Raw genomic sequence first — 23717 nt, forward strand, 5'->3', positions numbered from 1 at the left:
GGTGAATTAAGCGATTCAACAAATGGGAAGAAAAATCTAAATCTTAAATGTGCATTAATATATATATATATATTGGCCATTTTTTTTCCTATTTAGTCGAGCATGTTTGCTATTACAAAGCAATTGAGGTTTAAAGTTGGTGAATTGGGTACTTCCATAAACTATTTTTTAAAGTAAAAAGGAAAATCTGAAGCTTCAATATTGTTTTTTCAAAAAAATGTTGATTATTAAAAATTTATTGGTCATATTTTTTCCTCATTGATCTTGCCTGTTTACTATTACAAAATAATTAAGGTTTTAAAATTTCCCTTAATTAACGGTTATAGTGAATTGGGTGATTCCATAAATTATTTCTTAAAATGAAAGGGGAAATCTAAAGCTTTAATATTGCCTTTTCAAATTCTTTTTGATTATAAAAAAAATATTGGCCAATCTTTTTTACTCGTTAGTCTTGCCTGTTTACTATTACAAAACAATTGAGATTTCAAAATTTTACTGAAGGTGACAGTGAATTGGGTGATTCCATAAACTATTTTTTAAAGTGAAAAAAGGGAAATCTAAAGCTTCAATATTGTTTTTTCAAATTCTTTTTGATTATTAAAAAATATTGGCCATCTTTTTTTCTCGTTAGTCTTGCCTGTTTACTATTACAAAACAAAAAAAGTTTTAAAAATACTGACGGTGATAGTGAATTGGGTGATTCCATAAACTATTTCTTAAAGTGAAAAGGGAAATTTAAAGCTTCAATATTTTTTGCTTTTTCGAATTCTTTTTGGTTATTAAAAAAATATTGGCCATATTTTTTCCTTCTTGCCTGTTTATGATTACAAAACAATTGAGGTTTTGAATTTCCCTTAATACTAACGGTGATAGTGAATTGGGTGATTACATAAACTATTTATTTTCCTCATTAGTCTTGCCTATTTACTATTAAGAAACAAGTGAGGTTTTGAAATTTCTCTGGGTGATTCCATGAACTATTTATTAAAATGAAAAGGGGAATTTAAAGTTTCAATAATGCTTTTTCAAATTCTTTTTGGTTATTTTTTCTTATCTTTGTTACTCTTTCTTGCTATAGCTGAAGAGTTGAGGTTTGGGTTCGTTCTCCCTTAATACTGTGATGGTGAGTTGGATGATTCTACAAACCATTTTCTAAAATTGAAAGGTGAAACATAAACCTTAGATGTGATTTTTCAAATTTTCTTTTTATTGTTGCTTCTTCTCCCTTTGTTACTTCTGCCCGTCATAGTTAAACGAGTGAAGTTTTGAGAGTTCTCTTTAAAACTAATTGGATGGTGGTTTGGGTGATTCCAAAACCATTTGTTATAGTAGAAGGAAAAATTTACACATTAAATGTTCTTTTTCAAGAAAATTTCACTACCTTGTTCAACCAATTTTGATTCTTGGTGTTTTGCAAATATAATGTATCGTGTTGTGAGTACTTCTGTGTTGTGTTTATTTCTATTTTTGTATGTATTAGTTCTAATTAATGTTGTTAAGGATCTATGATAATATACTTTTCAAATTTTCTTTTAAATTCCTTTGGTAAAGAAGAGGAATATGGATAATTCATCTGGATTTGCTGCTGGAGACACCAACTCAAATGGACTGAACTTAATGAAACCCACCAAAAATCAGGTAGTTTTCGAATCCTAATCTATTATAATAATTCATTCATTTATCATGCACTGCACTTACACGTGTTTAATGCATTTTTCTATTCATCAGTATTGTGTATTAGCTATTTTTTAAGATTTGTATGTAAGCTTCTACAAAAATGAGAAGAACTTTTATGCAGAGTGATTGATTTGGATGTGCTTTCAACCAAATGATGGTGTTTTCTTTTATTAATTTTTTGACTTTATTAAGTATCTATTGACATATATTTTCTAAAACTCTTTAAATACCTTAGGTGAGCTGGGTGTAGTGGACTATTCATTCGGATTTGCGGCTGGAGAGATTCCAACTTAAGTGGAATGGAGTTGCACTAATTTTTATTATGATGCTTTTTGTTTTGGATTGCATAATAACAATTTTTTTTTTTTTTTATTTTTTTCTTATAACGAAGGAACTGCAAACTAGGAGAAGTGATTGAGAGGGTTGCATTTGGAAGGGTTTTCGACCAAGACATGGTATATTTTTTTATTATTCTTTTTCCATAATTATCTCTAGTGATATTTTTCAATTTATGTTCAAATACCTCCGGCGGTGCAGATGTTGTCGAGCATTTAGCCCGATTTGCGGTTAGAGATCACCCATTAACAACCCACCCATTCACATATCATGCATTGTCCAAATCTTTAATTAATATATAATTTTTTTATAAGTTTTTGTTAGAGTCAATTTTTCAAGCAAACAAATTTAACTTGCAACATAACTCTAGTTTCAATTCCAATTCAGGGTTGCTGCAGCGTGTCTCATTGGTAAAATGTTGCATTTCTATTATTTTCCTGAGATGAGTAAGCATTACAATCTTTCGAGTTTCATTGATGATGTTTCATATCTCTTTAGTTCAAATATTTGTTTGCTACATGGCATATATTTCCACCTATAGGTCTTTGCCTTCCATATGTTGTCAATTTGGTGTTTTTAGTTCGACCATGTAACATGGAAAGATTCTGTTTCCCGAAGCTGATGTGCTGTGACTCATAAGAAATGAAAGGTCCTTTCCTTTCCTAAATAAAATGATTCTGAATGTTGTTTTGTTGGACTTTTCTTTCCCTTGTAGATTATCAACTTATATACTTGTTTTAATAGATATTTTCTAATTCTCACTTTCCTTACATTGTCAAGATTGAATGGAAGGAACAGCTCGCCTCCCTGGATAAGATTGAATTAGTTTTTAAACTACATTGAATGCTATAACATAATGTATTTTATTATGATATGTTATTATGATTACAAATGAGCCCTTATAGCTTGCTGATTGTTTTGGCTGTAGTTTATTATAATAATTAATTGCCTCATTATTAGTAATTATAATTATTATGTAACTAACTAATTAAATAGGTGAAGAACAAGGAGGAATTAAATTCAGTATTAAATGTTTAATAAGGAAGTTTGTTAGAGTAGAGACATGTCTTAAATGCAGCATTAACGTTTTATCCTGTTTTAAAGATCTTATCTTATATTTGAGTTTGAAAGATCAAACAATGGGCTGAAGAGGCTTTGCAGATATTTTGTGCTTGATCCTCGGTGACCTAATTACTTAGATAATTAGGTCTTGCAGATGTTAACAATTAAAAATTATGAGTAGTCTGATGCCGGAGCCTTGGTCATCCCATGCATGATACTTACGTCCTGTACTGAAAATCATACCAATTCAGATTGAGCCAAGAGCAGCAAAGCAGAGGGAATGGAAGCTGCTTCCACCTCAGGTAATCCTCCGAACTCCTGTTTGCCATTTAGTCTCTCTATTTCCTAATTAATCAAGCATAAAAATTACCGTATGATTTTTGAAATCTCTAACAAACTCTTTTAATGCCAATTTCCTAACATAAACATGTAACAAACCTATTTTAAAACCAATAAGAAATTCTTTCTTAAGCCAATTTCCTAGTTTAAGCTCTAATAATACATTTGATTTCAATTTAATTGTAATTTAGCTTATGTGATTGCAGAAATTTAGGTATTATATTGTTACTATGTAATAACTTTTTATATAGTTGTTTAGCCCAACATCTAGACAAAAATAAGAATGCCACGCTCTCTCGTGTTTCTCTTTCTTGATATTGGAAGAACTGATTAATCCAATGTGACTAGATAAGATAGAACGAGGAGAATGGAAGAATACTTGATGCAGCTTCTCACCATTGAAATGAAGCTTCATATTTTCATGAGATTTTCAAATTCTTCATATCAATGCTTTCTATAAAATTTTAAAGTAATCTTCCCTTTATCTTTTCAAAAATTATATCACTTATGTTTTAAAGTAATCTTCCTTTTATTTGTTGTGTAGTATTGTTTTGATGTGTTGTTTGTGCTTGTGTTTATATACGGTATGACGTATTTGTGGTGTCCTTTTGTGCTGCTTGTATTTTGTTGTTTGTGTTTGTGTAGTGTGTGGTGTGTTTATATATTTATGTTATAGCGTGCTTCTTGTATCTTTTTGTGCTACATGTGTTGGTTGTTTGTATTGTTATGCTACTTTGTTTGTGTTTATGTATCATGTGATGTGCTTGTGGTGTCTTTTTATGTTTGTGTTGTGTTTATTAATATATGGCGTGTTTGAAGTGTCTTTGCTTTTATTGATTGGTCGGTATTGTTATGGTGTGTTGCATGTTCTAAATTGTGTTGCGGTGTGTGGTTTGGCTAAACATACTATGCTTATGGTGTTGGGTTGTTTTGTTTGTGCTTGTGTCATGTTTGTGGTGTCTTTTTGTGCTAAACATACTATGCTTATGGTCGGTATTGTTATGGTGTGTTACATGTTCCAAATTGTTTTGTTTTGTTTGTATGTTTAACTCTATTATTAATGTACTTCTATATGCGCATGGGGTTGGTTTGTGTGTGTATACTTGTATTTTATATATAGAAACATACCATACACAATAAAATTGTAGTATGTTCATTTATGCTTGCACAATAAAATTAATTTTATTGTGTTGTATGTTTGTATATATATATAAAACATACCATACACAATAAAATTGTAGTATGTTCATTTAGTAGGTTTATTGTGTATGTTTGCGCAATAAAATTGATTTTATTGTGTGTATGTTTTGTGTGTATATAGAGAACATACCACAACGCTCCAATCTTACTCCAAAATTCGTACCTACTGGTTTGAAGCCAATCCAAAATTCTGCCTTGTTTTTATAAAATACTAGCACAACTACCCGTGCGTGAAATTAATAAAAATTATAATATAATAATATATATAATTCAAGATTTAAAAAAAAAAAATTAATCAATAATCAACCAAAAAATTGCAAAATTTTATCTATGAAATAAATGACAATTAGAATATTTTTAAAATTTAATAAAAAATAAAATAAATTAATCAATTTTTAATTAATTTGCAAAATATGTGACAATTGAAATATTTATAAAATATACTAAAATAAAATCATATAAAATTATTTATACGATAATATATAAATTTAAAATTAAAAGGAAAAATTAATCAACAATCAATAAAAAAAATTACAAAATTTTATCTATGAAATAATGACAATTAAAATATTTGTAAAATTTAATAAAAATAAAATAAATTAATCAATTTTTAATTAATTTGCAGAACATGTGACAATTGAAATATTTATAAACTATACTAAAATAAAATCATATAAAATTATAAGAAAAAATAAAAGTAAAAAAATAAAAATAAATACTCATAAAATTGATATTTTCTAAAAAAAAATGATAAAATTAAACATAAAAAAATCAAAAGCAATATAATAAGAAAATATTTTATAAACTTAAAACTAAAAAAAAAAATATGCACATAATTATTCTATGTCAAAAAATTATAAAATATTATAACAATGACATCCGAAAAATCACATATACTTCATATTTACATCTTCATTTGTACAAAAAAAAAAAATAATAAAATTGTTTTCTTCATCTTTACCAAAAATAAAGTAAGTATCGGTAGTATTTGTACAAAAAAAAAACAAAAAATTATTGTTATTTTTCTTTTTCGTTCCTTCTGTATACCTAAAAATTTTGAAAAAAAAAAATTATAAAATTAACAAACATAGTATTAATATTTTAACAAAAATATTAGAACATTACCACTAACAAAATAATACACATAAATACTAAAATAAATAAGTAAATATATGTATACAAATAAAAAATAATTCAAAAATAATTAATTAATGTATATAATATTTCTAACTAACACAAAATATTTGAATATTATAGAAAGTTATGCAAATAGTTAAGTGTGTAAAATCAAAAATAAAATTTAATCTAATAATTTTTTCATATTTATATATAGTTAACAACATTTATCCAAATATTATAAAATAATTATAAATATAAAATCAAAATAAATATAAAAATTTAAAAAGCTTATCTAATCTAATGATTTGGACATCTTTCTGCCTTAAAATTGTACTCTCTCCCAAAACGTCAAAGTAAATACAAAATTATTAATTATAGAATGAAAGATAAATTACAATAGCAATGATTGTTCTATTAACATATCTCAACAAATAGATAGAATAAATAAATAAGAAAAAAAACAAAAAATAAAATGAAAGATAAATTACAGTGCAATCGATTGTTCTATTAACATATTTCAACATTATGCCGAGAAACGTTTTGCTTCTGCAAAATAATAGAAAAAAACAAAATTTAGTAAACAAAAAACAAATAAAATATGAACAATAAGAATGATAAAAAAATCCGTGAAAAAACCTGTAAAAAAATTAAGAATATGAGTTCCAAAGCAAACGAGTATAAATTTAAAAGTAAAAAACTTTTAAAATTTTGTTAGTGCATAAATTAGACACTGATCTCAAATATATATATATATATATATATAATATAGATCATGAAAATTATATCATCCCACCACCCATTTTCTCTAATAGCACCACCTCTCTCTATCACTTTTATCAAATAACTGTAATTATAAAAAATGAAAAAAAAATCAAAACATAAAAAAAATAATAAATAAATAAAAAAATTATTGAGCTCTTATATATATATATATATGATATGATATGATGTGATAGTGTATATTAAATATTTTAAAATTTAAAACTCTCAATCACCAACGCATTTTCAACCAAAAAAAAGAAAAGAGAAAACTACGTCGTTTTCAACGGTGATGATAGCGATTTGAAAAAATGATAGACAAAGGTAAAGATTGTAACTTTTTTTTTAAAAAAAATAAAAGGTAATAAACGGAAAGTTTAAAAAGTTATAAATATATTTATTTTTATAATTATTAATTTCAGTAAATTTAGGACAGATTTAATATTTTAAAACTCATAACTCTTTGAATACAAAATAATTGAAGTCGAATCTAAATCCAAGGCAGGTCCGCGGTTAATTAGAGCCGTCTTAACTGTTATCTCTACATAAAACCAAAAGTTTATTTACTTCATTTTATTTATATTCTTTAAAAAATAAATATATTAAATAATAATAATAAGATTTTTTAAAAATTTTGAAATAATTCATAAAATCTAACACATGTAAAATAAATTTCTTTTCATAAAAAGTAATTTCAATTTTGTAATGATAATATAACAATTTGATGACACTTGAGTTTGTACGTATAAATAATTAGAGGAGAAAAAAAATAGAGAAAATCTCTAGGGTTGTGATTGTCTTTTTATTATTATTTAAAAAATTATATAATTTTCAATATAATAGGTCAAATTTTCAAATATAATATATGCAGTTATTATTTAAAAACATAATCAAATAAACTTAGAGTGGGATAAGAGTGTTTTTTTTTTTTTTATGGGTTTGAAAAAAATTAGTTTGGGTTTAAATAATATTTGGTGGGATGTTTTGTGAAAAAATAATAATATTTTTTTTTTTTTTAGAAAACTCAAAATTCAAATAGTAAAATTTGACAAACTAAAAAATTTACTGTTGAATCTTGATTCTTGAGTTTTTCAAAAAAACTTGTTTGAATTATGATATGATTTTGTGTATGTAAACATAAGATAAAACAAAAAACATGATTCTTTTGAACGAGTTTGAAGAAAATTGGTTTAAATTTGGTATTAAAATAATATTATTTAATGAGATATTTTGTGAGACAATTTTTATTTTTTTTTTAAAAAAATGTAGAGTCTATATAGTAAAATTTAAAAAAATTAGCAAAATTTTTTTTCAAAAAATTGCAGAGTCAGTAAAATTTGAAAAAATTAGCAAAAAAAAAAAAACACATCCTAAAACTATATTTAGTATGAATTTCTATTGTTTTAATTATGATATGATTTTGTCTATGTAAACATGAGATAACGTGAAACAAATAACATGATTCCGGTAAGTTTTTTCAATGGGTTCGGTAGGTGTTTTGGTAAGTGATTCCGGTGAGTTTCGAGAGTTTTCCGGTGAGGATTCATAGCCTTTTTTTTGTATCAAAATTTGGTGAATGTCGAAGTTTTGAGTGACGTGCCGACTTCCACCAGAGTGGTTTCTCTGAACTATTTGACATTGGACTGAGTCGAAAATCAATATTCCTCTCGTCGGAGAAAGATTGAAGAAGTTCGGAGTCAATTGGAGTGAAGTTCCGCTGTTTGAGATCGTAGGAGAAGGAATCGTAACTGGAGGAGCCATCTGCTGGGTTTGTCGCTCAATCAATCGGTGCCGTCGTCAATCAACCGGAATTTGATGTCCATCGAAGCTATTGTTGTAAGCTGCTGCCATCCGGCGACCTAGAGCAGTTGGCGGAGGAATCTGCGGTCGGAGATTGAGAGAATTCCATAGATGTTCGTCGTTGATTGTGGGTCATCGTCGCTTGGCTGATTTATGAATTGTTGAGGCCGTTTGTCGTCAATTGGTTTCTCGTATCTCCGAGGTATTATTCGATAACAATTCAGGATATAAATTCACAACATACTTTGATTCACATCAAAATACAATTTAAATAAAAACTCAAATCAACACTCAATTTCAAATTAATTTCAAACTATACCCAAACAAACACTAAAAACTTTTATTTTAGCCAATAGAAGAAACAAACAACATAAGTTACAAAATTTGACAAATACCTAAAATTCTTTTACAAGTACAAGAAATCTAACATAAAAGTTTAGAATGAGTTTTATTTAAAGGGTTTGTTTGTTTGCCATTTTAATTTGAAATTGTTATTAACCTGCATATATATTTTTTTAATAAATATATATTTTTTATAAAAATATAAGTTAAAATACTATTGAAATAAAAATTTAAATCAACGGTCTTATTTCAAATTATTTTTAAATTTCAAAGCAATTCTAATTTTAATTTAGATTGTGGTAATTAATAATAAAAAATCAAATAAAATGTAGTCTTAAAATTATTATTATTATTTTTAAGTATTTTAAGAAATAATTAAGGGTAGCTAATAGATATTAATTGGTTATGGGGTTGGCGTCTAACTCATTTGCTTACTTTAATTGTAACGGCTAGTTGATAATTAAGGTAATTATATATATATATATATATGGTAAATTTTGATTAACATGCCTTAAAATTCAAAATTAATTAATTATATACACGGTAAATTTTGATCAACACGCCTTAAAATCTTCTTCTAACGGCCGCAAGATATAAAATTAATTATTATTATTATTATTATTATTAATTATTTATTTGTATGTATATATAGTCTGCTCTGGCGAATGTGGTCTACATAAAAGAAAGTTCCAGAAGTTCGGTGCTCTCGGAAGCCTTGTATTTCCATTTCCATCAGGTAAGGGTTTCTTTCGGCTCCGGTGCAATGGCGGGATGAACTGCGACGTTGCGGCGGCCATTTCAATCGGTATGTTTTAGTTGAATCCAATATTCTATTCTGATTTGCGATTTCTTCAAACTAATCGATTGAGTTTAATATGTTACCATGTGCTTGGACTGGTGCATCGAATTTGGACTCCCATTCCTCGAGCTGTTCGCCCTTTTCATACAATCACCAGGGATCTTCTTGGCAGCCGTGTCTTTGTATTTACACCAAAAGGAGAGGCAAGATTCTGGTAACTATGTTATTCTGAGTTTGAAATCTATTACTTTTGTTTCTTAATATTTAGCCTTCTCTACAGAGTAAAAATCTTCCCGAGGGTGCAACTGCCATTGATTAAGCATATATGATCCACTCTGATATTGGGTACAAAATGGTTGCTGCAGAGGTATTTTCTTGTATATACTCTGCAGCAGCACTCTGTTTTTCTCTTGTTAAATTGCCTGCAATTCTTGTGTCAGAGCCGAAAATGTTCCTTTGCAGGTTAATGGAAACACTTAGTGCCCGACACAATATCATGAAAGTACGTTTATCGGTTGATCTAAACAATTGATTTGAACACCCTCTTTCATTCAATTGAGAACAAGTGTGATATGTTTTCGTGTCTCCCAATTTCAATATTTCAAGGCATTAAGGAACTTTGATTGTGTTTTCAATCTCAATCTTTCGATGCCGTAAACAATTTTGAGTCCATATATTTCAAATTGGATAAATGGGGCTTTCTTGGAGGGTCAGGGTTTGGTGGGATTAGGTTAATTTGGATATTTCAATTTCAAGCTAACGGGTTCTTGAAATTTTTAGATATTTCAATTTCAAGAAGTGATTTGGAATAGGGCTGTGCAAGGTGAAATTAATTCGTTCAGGAAGCCTTAAGCAAAATGGTGGGAAGATGCACGGATGCTAAGATGGATCTTTAAAGAAAGTACTGGGAGATTCTGAATTTGGTAAACTCTATAAATGAAAGAGAGGTAACAACTCCTGGCAAAGATGTCCCTATCCTAAACTTTATCTCTTTGATGTCTTTACCTGGTTGATATCTTAATCTTTTTTCAAAATTTTAAATTATCATTCCCAACATCTTCAAACTATTCCATCTTTTGTTCTTTTTTGAGATGAGATGAACTCATTTTTTTCTCAATAGAAGTTCTTTCGAACCTTATTTTCTATCTTCGAAATTCAATTATTATACCATATTCTCCAATTTTCCGAATCCTTATTCTGAAATTTCAAAATATTGTATCCTTTGGTCTTTCAAAACTTCATTTCAATTGTATGTCTACGTCAATTTCTTCTATTTTTCAATTCCATTTTTCAAATATCCTAATAATTCATCCTATTCTGTTAAAAAATATGATAATTTTTTGTAAGAAAGATTGAACTCATGTTTGTTTCCATCCAAAATCTCTCGGAACTTTTAAATTTTTACAAAAATTTTCCTTAGTATCTCTGAAAATATTATCTCCTCTTCTCTTTCTAAACATTGGCTTCTTGACTGTTTTACCTGTTCTTCATGCATTTCTCCATTTATTTTGTTGGATTGTCAATTTTCTTTTTACTATTTTTCCTAAATCTATGAATAAAGTGGTTAAAGGCTTGTTGAAATTCCTTAAATATTTAGTTAACTCTTTTCAAAGCAATTTTGGAAATTGGTGGGATTGGTGAATTAAGTGATTCAACAAACCTTAAAGGTAAGGTGGGAAGAGAAATCTAAATCTTAAATGTGCATTAATATATATCTATATATATATTGGCCATTTTTTTTCCTATTTAGTCGAGCATGTTTGCTATTACAAAGCAATTGAGGTTTGAAGTTTCTATAGGTGAATTGGGTGTTTTCATAAACTATTTTTTAAAGTGAAAAGGGAAATCTAAAGCTTCAATATTGTTTTTTCATAATTTTTTTGATTATTAAAAAAATATTGGCCATCTTTTTTCCTCGTTAGTCTTTCCTGTTTACTATTTCAAAACAATGAGGTTTTAAAAATTCCCTTAACTTAACCGACAGTTATAGTGAATTGAGTGATTCCATAAATTATTTCTTAAAGTGAAAAGGGAAATCTAAAGCTTTAATATAGCCTTTTCAAATTCTCTTTGATAATTAAAAAAATATTGGCCATCTTATTTTCTTGTTAGTCTTCCTGTTTAATATTACAAAACAATTGAAGTTTTAAGATTTCCCTTAATACTGACAGTGATAGTGAACTGGGTGATTTCTTAAACTATTTTTTAAAGTGAAAAGGGAAATCTAAAGTTTCAATATTGTTTTTTCAAAATTTTTTTGATTATTAAAAAAATATTGGCCATTTTTTTCTTTTTACTATTACAAAACAATTGAGGTTTTAAAATTTCCCTTAACTGACAGTTATAGTGAATTTAGTGATTCCGTAAATTATTTCTTAAAGTGAAAAGGGAAATCTAAAGCTTTAATATTGGCTTTTTCAAATTCTTCTTGATAATTAAAAAAGTATTGGCCATCTTTTTTCCTTGTTAGTCTTGCCTGTTTACTATTACAAAACAATTGACGTTTTAAGATTTCCCTTAATACTGACGGTGATAGTGAATTGGGTGATTCCATGAACTATTTCTTAAAGTGAAAAGGGAAATCTAAAGCTACAACATTGCCTTTTCAAATTCTCTTTGATTATTAAAAAAATATTGGCCATCTTTTTTCTTCGTTAGTCTTGGTTGTTTACTATTACAAAACAATAATGGTTTTAAAATTTTCCTTAATATTGACGGTGATAGTAAATTGAGTGATTCCATAAACTATTTTTTAAAGTGAAAAGGGAAATTTAAAGCTACAATATTGCCTTTTCAAATTCTTTTTGATTATTAAAAAAAATACTGGCCATCTTTTATCGTCGTTAGTCTTGCCTGTTTACTATTAAGAAACAAGTGAGGTTTTGAAATTTCCCTTAATACTAATGGTGATAGTCAATTGGGTGATTCCATAAACTATTTCTTAAAACGAAAAGGAAAATTTAAAGCTTCAATAATGCTTTTTCAAATTTTTTTTGCTTATTTTTTCTTATCTTTGTTACTCTTACTTGCTATAGCTGACTAATTGAGGTTTGGGTTTGTTCTCCCTTAATACGGTGATGGTGAGTTAATGATTCTACAAACCATTTCCTAAAATTGAAGGTGAAACATAAACCTTAAATGTGATTTTTTAAATTTTCTTTTTATTGTTGCTTATTTTCCCTTTGTTACTTTTGCCCGTCATAGTTGAACGATTGAGGTTTTGAGAGTTCTCTTTAAAACTAATAGGATGGTGGTTTGGGTGATTCCAAAACCATTTGTTTTAGTAGAAGGAAAAATTTAAACATTAAATGTTCTTTTTCAAGAAAATTTGGTTATGCTTTGTGTATTAGTTCTACGTGGCAGGACACATCCAACCAATTTTTTGATTCTTGGTGAGTTTTGCAAATATAATGTTTCATATTGTGAGCACTTGTGTGTTGTGTTTATTTCTATTTTTGTATCTATTAGTTCTAATTAATGCTGTTTATATCATTGTCTAGACCAATGTTCTGATCAATTTTATCTTTTTCATATCCATTTAGTATTGTTTGATTTGAATTTTTTATGTAATATGTTTTGTTGTTTGTGCTGATATATTATGTTGTATATGGTGCAAGGGACGATGATTATTGTAATAACTCTATTTATTGTTGTAACTATATAAATTTATCCACTCAAAACATACACTTAACAAGTTTTGTTTAAATGGTGCAAGGCACCATTATCATTTTAATATGCTTTGCTCTTATTTTAAAAAATGTGCATATGCATTGATGCTGAAAAATCACTTAAGGTTTATGAAGAGCACTGTATGTTGGTTTTTTTGTGCCAAGTTTCAGGATATTTGTGATGTCATAAAGTTTCTACGCAAGATTCAGGTAGGAGTATTTATGAAACAAGGAAAAAAGTGATTCAAACAAGATGAATTCGAAAAGGATTTCGACCAAAGGGGACGGTACATTAATTTTATTAAGTTGTTGACTTTGTTAAGGATCTATGATAATATACTTTTCAAATTTTCTTTAAATTCCTTTGGTAAAGAAGAGCAATATGGATAATTCATCTGGATTTGCTGCTGGAGACACCAACTCAAATGGACTGAACTTAATGAAACCCACCAAAAATCAGGTAGTTTTCGAATCCTAATCTATTATATTAATTCATTCATTTATTTATCATGCACTGTACTTATATGTGTTTAATGCATTTTTCTATTCAACAGTATTGTGTATTAGCTATTTTTTAGAAGAACTTTTCTAGAGTCAGAGATTGATTTGGATGTGCTTTCAACCAAAGGATGGTGTTTTCTTTTTATTAAACTTTTCACTTTATTAAGTATCTATTGACATATATTTTCTATAACTTTTTAAATACCTTAGGTGAATGGTGTGTAGTGGACTATTCATTCGGATTTGCGGCTGGAGAGATACCAACTTAAGTGGAATGGAGTTGCACTAATTTGTATTATGATGCTTTTTGTTTTGGATTGCATAATAACAATTTTTTTTTTTTTTTTTTTTTTTCTTATAATGAAGGAACTGCAAACTAGGAGAAGTGATTGAAAAGGTTGTATTTGGATGGGATTTCGACCAAGACAAGGTATATTTTTTAATTCCAAGTCAGGGTTGCTGCTGCGTGTCTCATTGGTAAATGTTGCATTTCCATTATTTTCCTGAGATGAGTAAGCATTACAATCTTTTGAGTTTCATTGATGATGTTTCATATCTCTTTAGTTTAAATATTTGTTTGCTACATGGCATATATTTCCACCTATAGGCCTTTGCCTTCCATATGTGGTAAATTTGGTGTTTTTAGTTCGAACATGTAACATGGAAAGATTCTGTTTCCCAAAGCTGTTGTGCTTTGACTCATAAGAAATAAAAGGTCCTTTCGTTTTGTTGGACTTTTCTTTCCTTAGTAGATTATCAACTTATATACTTGTCTGAATAGATATTTTCTAATTTTCTACTTTCCTTACAATGTCAAAATTGAATGGAAGGAATAGCTCGCCTCTCTGAGATAAGTTTGAATTAGTTTTTAAACTACGTTGGAAGACTGATAAATCCAAAGTGACTGGATAAGATAGAACGGGGAGAAAGGAAGAATGCTTGATGGAGCTTCTCACCATTGAAATGAAGCTTCTGGGTTATGGTATCTATTTTCATGCGAGTTTCAAATTCTTCATATCGTTCTTTCTATAAAATTTTAAAGTAATCTTCCCTTTATCTTTTCAAAAATTATATCACTTATATTTTAAAGTAATCTTCCTTTATCTTTTCAAAAATTATATCACTTATATTTTAAAGTAATCTTCCTTTATCTGTTGTATAGTATTGTTTTGATGTGTTGTTTGTTCTTGTGTTTATATACGGTATGAAGTGCTTCTGGTGTCTTTTTGTGCTGCTTGTATTTTTTTGTTTATGTTTGTGTGGTGTGTGGTGTGCTTATATATTTATGTTATAGCGTGCTTCTCGTATCTTTTTGTGCTACATGTGTTGGTTGTTTGTATTGTTATGCTACTTTGTTTGTGCTTATGTGTTGTGTTTATGTATGATGTGATGTGCTTATGATGTCTTTTTATGCTTGTGTTGTGTTTATTAATATATGGTGTGTTTGTAGTGTCTTTGCTTGTATTGATCGGCTAGTATTTTTATGGTGGGCTACATGTTCCAAATTGTGTTGGTGGTGTGTGGTTGGGCTAAACCTACTGTGCTTATGGTGTTGTGTTGTGTTGTTTGTGTTTATATATGGTATGTTTTTGGTGTCTTTTAGCGCTGCTTGTATTGTGTTGTTGTATTATTTGTTGTTTTGTGTTGTGTTTGTATATGGTATAGCGTGCTTCTTGTATTTTTTTTTGCTACATGTGTTGTTTGTATTGTTATGCTACTTTGTTTTTGCTTGTGTGTTGTGTTTATGTATGGTATGACGTGTTTGTGGTGTCTTTTTATGCTTGTGTGTTGTGCTTATTGTATATACTTATATATATATATATATATGGTGTGCTTGTGGTGTTTTTTTCTGTTGCTTTTGCTGGCTGTTTGTATTGTTATGTTGGGTTGCATATGCCAAGTTGTGTTTGTGCTTTGTAATTGAGCTGAATTGTGTTGGTGGTGTGTAGTTGGGTTAAACATACTATGCTTATGGTGTTGTGTTGTGTTGTGCTGTTTGTATATATGGTATCACATGTTTGTGGTGTCTTTTGGTGTTGTGTTTATATATGGTAGAGCATACTTATGGTATATCTTTTTGCTACAAATGCCGATTTGTAATTTTTTGCTATTTTGTTTGTGCTTGTGTGTTGTGTTTATGAATGATATGATGCTCTTGTGCTGTCAATTACTGTTGCTTTTGCTGGTTGTTGGTATGGTTACGTTGGATTTGTTGTGCTTATGTGTTGTGTTTATGTATGGTATTGTAATATTTTGGTGTCTTTTGTGTTGCTCTCACCATGTTGTTTGTATTGTAAAATTGCATTGTTTGTGCTCGTGGTATTGTTTTGCATTGCTTGTGCTTGAGTGTTTTGTTTATGTATGATATGATTTGTTCTTCATTGTGGTATATATTAAATTCAATTAATGTTGTTTAATTTAATGCATGTATGTGAGAATGTTGTTTCTAGTGCCCATTTGAGTTTAGCTGGCCATTATATTCATAATTAATAAATATATTCGACTCAATTGTAGCTTGTGTAGATGTTATGTTTTTTATTATGTCTTTTGTTGTTTGTGTGGTGTGTGGTGTGTTTATATATTTATGTTATAGGGTGCTTTTTGTATCTTTTTGTGCTACATGTGTTGGTTGTTTGTATGTTATGCTATTTTGTTTGTGCTTATGTGTTGTGTTTCTTTATGTTGCGATGTGCTTGTGGTGTTTTTTTATGCTTGTTTTGTGTTTATTAATATATGGTGTGTTTGTAGTGTCTATGCTTTTATTGGTTGTTATTGTTATGTTGGGTTACATGTGCCAAATTGTGTTGGTGGTGTGTGGTTGGGCTACACATATGCTTGCAGTGTTGTGTTGTGTTGTTTGTGCTTGTGTTTATATGTGGTATGACATATTTGTGGTGTCTTTTGTATTATTTGTTTTTGTGTGTTGTGGTTGTATATGGTATAACGTGCTTCTTGTATTTTTTTGTGCTACATGTGTTGGTTGTTTGCATTGTTATGCTACTTTGTTTTTGCTTGCTTGTGTTGTGTTTATGCATGTGGTATGATGTGTTTGTGATGTCTTTTTATGCTTGTGTGTTGTGCTTATTATATATATATATATGGTGTGTTTGTGGTGTGTTTTTGTGTTACTTTTGTTGGCTGTTTGTATTGTTATGCTGGGTTGCATGTGCTAAATTGTGTCGGTGCTTAGTAATGTTGAGCCGAATTGTGTTGGTTGTGTGTAGTTGGGTTAAACATACTATGCTTATGGTGTTGTGTTGTATTGTTTGTGCTTGTGTTTATATATGGTGTGACATATTTGTGGTGTCTATTGGTGTTGCTTGTACTGTGTTGTTTGTACTTGTATACTGTGTTTATATATGGTAAAGCATACTTATCGTATCTTTTTCTGTTACATATGCCGGTTTGCAATTTTATGCTACTTTGTTTATGTTGTGTTTATGAATGACATGATGCGCTTGTGGTGTCTTTTAGTGTTGCTTTTGCTGGTTGTTGGTATGGTTACGTTGGATTGGTTGTGCTTATGTGTTGTGTTTATGTATGGTATTGTAATATTTTGGTGTCTTTTGTGTTGCTCTCACCATGTTTGTATTGTAAAATTGCATTGTTTGTGCTTGTGTTATTATGTATGGTATGGTGTGCTTGTGGTATTGTTTTGCATTGCTTGTGCTTGAGTGTTTTGTTTATGTATGATATGATTTGTTTGTTGTTCATTGTGATATATATTAAATTTAATTAATATTGTTAACTTTTGTGTTTAGCTTGCCATTATATTCATATTTAATAAATATGTTTTGACTCAATTGTAGCTTGTGTAGATGTTATGCTTTTATTATGTGTTGCTAGTGTTGATATATATATTATGACTAGTTTTATCTTCTTCATATCCGAATTTGGCTTTAATGTGAATATTGAAAAGTAAAAACCTTGTTCCATTCATAACTATTGATTGACGAAAGATAGACCTTTTGTGCTTAACTTGGTGTGGTAATTGCATAAGTACATCGCGTTGTCCAAATCTTTAATCAACTCTTTTTTTTTTTGACAAGTTTTTCCTCTGTACAATGATCAAATTTTAAGCACACAAATTGAACTTACAATGTAACTCTAGTTTCAATTCCCTGTTAGGGTTTGATGTTGTCGTGTCTCATTGGTAAAATGTTGCGTTTCTATAACTTTCCTAGATGAGTAAGCATTACATTCTTTGGAGTTTCATTGATAATGTTTCATATCTCTTTAGTTTAAATATTTGTTTGCTATATGGCATATATTTCCTAATACAATTATACAAAGCAATGAGGTTTCAAAGTTTACTTTTTCTTAAAGTGAGAAGAAAAATCTAAAGCTTCAATATTGTTTTTTTATTTTGTTATTTTTTCCCATCTTTGTTACTCTTGTTTGCTAGCCTAATAATTGAGGTTGGAGTTCTTGCTTAATATTGATAGTGATGGTGAGTTGGTGATTTCACAAATCATTTTTTAAAATTGAAGTGAAAATATAAACTCTGAAAGTGCTTTTTCGAATTTTCTTTTAATTGTTGTTTCTTGTCCCTTTGTATTTTTGCATGTCATAGTTGAACAATTGAGATTTTGAGAATATTTTTAAAACTAATAAGAATAGTGATTTGAGTAATTTCATAAACTATTTTTTAAAGTGGAATGAAAATTTTAAATCTTAAATGTTTTTTTCAAGAAAATTTGGTATGTTGTTTTTCAGCAGATATACTTCTAATTATTTATTTATTTTTATTAAAAAAATTTAAGTTGAGGATTAGTGTAGAGCATCTAGGCAAAAGTAATTGTTATATTTCACCTTACAAATGTTTTGATTTATGCATTTTTCAGTGTATGCACTTCTTCATTATGCTATCGGTTTGCCTATTTATTTCTTATCTTTTGCCCAAATCTATGCATTAAAAATTCATTCAAATTTGTTTAAATGATTTACTCTTTCTAAAATATTTTTCAAGCCCTTAAAACTAATTGGGTATTCCACATATTATTTTTGAAAGTTAGAGTAGAATACCATATCATTGGTTTTTTATTTTCTTTTGCAAATTTTTGGCCACTTTTTTGGGTTTGTTTGTTTAGTGTTTTGTTTTGAATTTTATTATTATTATTTTGTTTAGTATGGAGTATAGGGAATTACATTGGTAATATAAAAAATAATATTTATGTTGATTTTTTGAGAAAATAAAATATACATATCTATATTGAAAATCATTGGAAAAAAAAAGGGGCAAACAAACCTCTTGTTTGCCATGTCCTAATAGGGTGGCTTGGGTGACTCAACTTATGGGGAGCGAATTATAAATTTTAAATTCGGTTGCAGGTTTATTAAAAATCAATTTTGAACTTAATAACGCTATGAATCTATTTAAACTAATAATTATAAAAAATAATTATATATACATTTATAATTATTTAAATTTATAATTTAATACTTTTATTACTTTTACTATTATTTTTTTTTAACTTTGTCTATCATTTTTTCAAGTCACCTTCGTCACTGTTCAAAGCGCCTTGGTGATTCGGAGTTTTAAAATTTAACATATATATATAATATTTAATATATAATATTTAATGTCTAATTTTTTTTATTATATTACCGATAAAAACAAGAAAAAAAAAATCTATGTATATATATATTATATAAAAATAGGCGGCGGCGGCTATCGGGTTGAACAACACATAATATTACTACAAATAACACGTTATATACGTTAATATAATACAAATACAATACATGAACAAAACTCACATGCTATAGTGTCAACATTATATAATAATATTACAGACAACACACAGTATTACTACGGACAACACATTGCATAAGTTAATATAATACGAATAAACACATAAACTAATAGCACATACTATAGTCTCATACAGTACACACAAGCGTTGATTTTAGAATATGACATACTAGTATACAACACACTTGTTACTATTAAAAAATAACATATATTATGTAATACTAATGTGTACTATTTGCATATATGATGTGTGCTGATGTGAAAATTTAGCATGGTCCAATTAGCATCGAAATCAACCCCCCATAAAAATACGGTAGAATTTCATATTCAAGGGGAAATGGATTTTGGAATAGGATTGGAGAAGAATGGTACGTTGTCTATATATATACAAAGTATGCATACAATAAATTTACTAAAAATCAAACATTAAATCAAACACCTATTTTTTATTTTTTATATTATGCTAAAAATTAATTTTACATTCAAAATATAACATATACAACTATTCAAATTCAAAATTTTTACTATTCAAATCTCAACTCAAAATCCAAACTCCCAAACAAATACACCCTAAACAAACATATTGCGTATGTTAATTATAAAACATACACAGAAACAAACCAACAACATGTAATATACCCGCATACCGATAATAGAGTTAAAATTATAAACAAAACAATATTGAATGAATATATGTATTTTTATATTAAAATTTGTGTACAAAAGTTTGAATATATTTTTAAGTGACGGTACTGTATTTTATTATAGCATATAATTGTAGTATATATTCTCTCCGTCTATTGAAAAAGTAATTTTGTATTTTAATAATTGTTTTGAAATGTAAAAATCATTTTATCTCTATAATGTTAAAAATTAATATGTATTGATGTAAATAAGGATATATGTGAAAATATTTGCAAGTGTTGTTAGTTCATTCGTACTAAAAAAAATTAAATATTTTGCATTTGAATAAGAAAAAAAATAATAACAAAATACTCAATCCTTTCCAATTCAATGTTAGAGGAAGTGTGTAAGTTTTTTTTTTTTACATTTTTGCCCTTTAATTTTATATATAAAATAATTGTATGTGTAATAATATATTTATATTTTAAATAAAAATTAAAAGTATTTTGATATTAATATATAATAATTTTTTTAAAATAAAAAAGAGATACTTTGAAATACAACAAACGCTTAAAAAAAGTACGGAGTGATTCCGGTGAGTTTTGAGAGTTTTCTGATGAGGATTCGTAACCTTTTTTTTGTGTCAAAATTTGGTGAGTGTTGAGATTTAAAATGACGTATCGACCTCCACCTCGAAGAGTGGTTACCATGAGCTATTCGACACTAGGCTGAGTCGAAAATCGATATCCCACTCGCCGGAGAAAGATTGAAGCAGTTGGGAGTCGATCGGAGTGAAGTGCCGTTGTTTGAGTTTGCCGAGAAGGAAACGTCACCGGAGGTGCCATCTGCTGGGTCTGTCGCTCAAAATCAATTGGTGACGCCGTCGATCAGCCGGAATTTGATGTCCATCGGAGATATTGCTGTAAGCTGCCGCCATCCGGCGACCTAGAGCAATTGACGGAGGAATCTGCCGTCGGAGATTGAGAGAATTCATAGATGTTCGTCGTTGATTGTGGGTCTTCGTTGCTTGGCTGATTTATGAATTGTCGAGGCCTTTTGTCGGCAATTGGCTTCTTGAATCTCCGAGGTATTGTTCGATAAAGCTCAACGATTCGGGATGTAAATTTACAATTTAAAACGTCACATTAAAATACAATTTAAACAAAAACTTAAATCAATACTTTATTTCAAATTAATTTTGAAGGATGTGTTTGTTTGTGGGTATGGATTATTGAATAGTAAAAAGTTAAATTTGAATAGTTGTTTGATGTGATATAAATATATATTGATGTGATATTTTGAATGTAAAATATACTTTTAGTATAATATATAAAAAAAAAAAAAAAGTAAATATTTGATTTGATATTTTTTAAGGAGAAAAAAAATTGAATAATAAAAGTCTATCTAAAACAAAAATTAAAAAAAAAAATTGAAGCAAATGGAAGTAACAAACAACATAAGCTACAAAATTTGACTAATACCTAAAATTCTTTTACAATTACAAAAAATCCAATGAAAATGTTATTTACATACATATTTTTAAAATATAAATTAAAAACTATTTAAATAAAAATTTAAATTAACATTTTATTTCAAATTATTTTTAAATTCGAAAGCAATCCTAAAATTTTAATTTATATTATGGTAATTAAATAATAAAAAATCAAATAAAATGTAATCTTAAAATCATTAGAAATGGGACTTGCCCACGTCAAACTTGTTTAGCAATGTTTTACTATTTAAAAATAATATTAATATATACTTAATATAATATTTTAAAATACAATATATAATATATAATATTTAAAAAAATTATGGTAAATTATTTTATAATTAAAATTTTGATATTTATACAATATATGACTTCTTTTTTTCTCGTGTTATTTGTCCACTTTGTGTTTTCAGTTGAATTTTTTTTCATTTTTCATACACTTTTTATCAGTATTAAATATTAATATGTATTAGGTAGCTTTAACTATTTTCTTAAAATATTAAAATATCATATGATTAAATAATTGGTTATGGGGCTGGCGTCTAACTCATTTGGTTACTTTAATTGTAATTATAATTTGATTTTCTAACGGCTAGTTTAAAATTTAATGTTAAATATATATGGTAAATTTTGATCAACATGCCTTAAAATTCAAAGTTAATTATATATATGGTAAGTTTTGATCAACATGCCTTAATATTTCAGATTTAGCGTATAATTGTCGTTTGATTTTCTTCTAACGGTCACAGGATATAAAATTAATTATATTAGTATTATTCTATTTATTCACTCTGCTATGAAAAATGTGTATTACATAAGAGAAGGTTCCAGAAGTGTTTGGAAGGAAGGAGTGTATTTCCATTTCCATGAAGTAAGGGCTTCGTTCGGCTTGAAGTTTCTGCAACAGCGGGATGAACGGCGGCGGCCATTTCAATCGGTATGTTTTAGTTGAATCCAAGATTCGATTCTGATTTGCGATTTCTTCAAACTAATCGATTGAGTTTAATATGTTACCATGTGCTTGGACTGGTGCATCGAATTTGGACTCCCATTCCTCGAGCTGTTCGCCCTTTTCTTCATCATCATCATCATCTTCTTCTTCTTGTTCTTGGTAATCTTGTTTTGGTTTTTAAAATATAGTGAAATATTTATATTATATGCTGCTCCTATAGCGGATTATTCTATCCTTGTGTCTATTTGTTTTCAGATGAAGGATTATCAGAGTCTTCATTCTACAGTGATTCCTCTTCTCTACGAACGCATGTTTAGGCTGGAATGAAATTATTTTCATGGTTATGCTTTTAACTTTTCTTGCTTCATGTTCTCTCCTGATCCCCATCAAGTATGCTTGCAGAAAATAAATTGATATATATCATAGCTATTTCATTGTGTTTTGTATTAGTTGATCTGGTTAATTCTCATGAATTTGATTTGCTGATTAGGACAGAAGAGATGGGTTTGATTGCTGAAAGAGGGATAGCTGCTCATTATAGTGGTAAAGTTTTTGTAAATGGCAGGAACTCCCGAGGAAAAACAGTCTGCCTCAACAATGAGAATGTTGCTCTTAGGGTATTATACTTGTCGTACATCCTGTGAAACATTTATTTGTCCGCTACTAGTATTAACTTGTGATTACTTCAGATTAATTGGCTGGCAGGAGGAGTTTTTGGGAAATATGAGCTCTAGGGAATTTGTTGATACAATCACCAGGGATCTTCTTGGCAGCCGTTGCTTTGTATTCACACCAAAAGGAGAGGCAAGATTCTGGTAACTATGTTATTCTGAGTTTGAAATCTATTACTTTTGTTTCTTAATATTTAGCCTTCTCTACAGACTAAAAATCTTCCCGAGGGTGCAACTGCCATTGATTACGCATATATGATCCACTCTGATATTGGGTACAAAATGGTTGCTGCAGAGGTATTTTCTTGTATATACTCTGCAGCAGTACTCTGTTTTTGTCTTGTTAAATTGCCTGCAATTCTTGTGTCAGTAGCCGAAAATGTTCCTTTGCAGGTTAATGGAAACACGTAGTGCCCGACTCAATATCATGAAAGTATGTTTATCTGTGGATCTAAACAATTTATTTGAACATCCTCTTTCATTCAATTGAGAAGAAGTATGAGATGTTTCTGGGTCTCCCAATTTCAATATCTTAAGGCTTTAAGTAATTTTGATTGTGTTTTCAATCTCAATTTTTTGACGTTGTAAACAATTTTGAGTCCATATATTTCAAATTGGATA

General features: G+C 28.5%; 1 protein-coding gene across 50 annotated transcripts in view; it reads left to right on the forward strand.

Annotated features, from left to right (window-relative positions):
* The window catches only part of LOC127250284 (putative GTP diphosphokinase RSH1, chloroplastic), a 57446-nt gene that overhangs the window by 19077 nt on the left and 14652 nt on the right, over positions 1-23717 (forward strand). For 20 of the 50 annotated variants that reach the window (XR_007838636.1, XR_007838635.1, XR_007838647.1 and 17 more), the window contains 12 exons: positions 1552-1638; positions 2069-2132; positions 2401-2662; positions 3230-3377; positions 8106-8494; positions 9287-9647; positions 9714-9800; positions 9896-9935; positions 10214-10380; positions 13273-13388; positions 13475-13561; positions 13969-14336. Coding sequence is in view for 1 of the 50 variants with exons in the window: in XM_051273476.1 (XP_051129433.1) it covers positions 9406-9439; positions 22681-22710; positions 22921-23042; positions 23131-23229; positions 23307-23393; positions 23470-23529 (432 nt within the window). In the remaining 49 variants the exon portion in view is untranslated. The other 30 variants (XR_007838637.1, XR_007838651.1, XR_007838644.1 and 27 more) reach the window with 28 other exon arrangements.

This window comes from Andrographis paniculata, unplaced genomic scaffold (genome assembly GCF_009805555.1).
Source record: "Andrographis paniculata isolate CXL003 unplaced genomic scaffold, ASM980555v1 Contig37END, whole genome shotgun sequence".
NCBI classification, from domain to species: Eukaryota; Viridiplantae; Streptophyta; class Magnoliopsida; order Lamiales; family Acanthaceae; genus Andrographis; species Andrographis paniculata.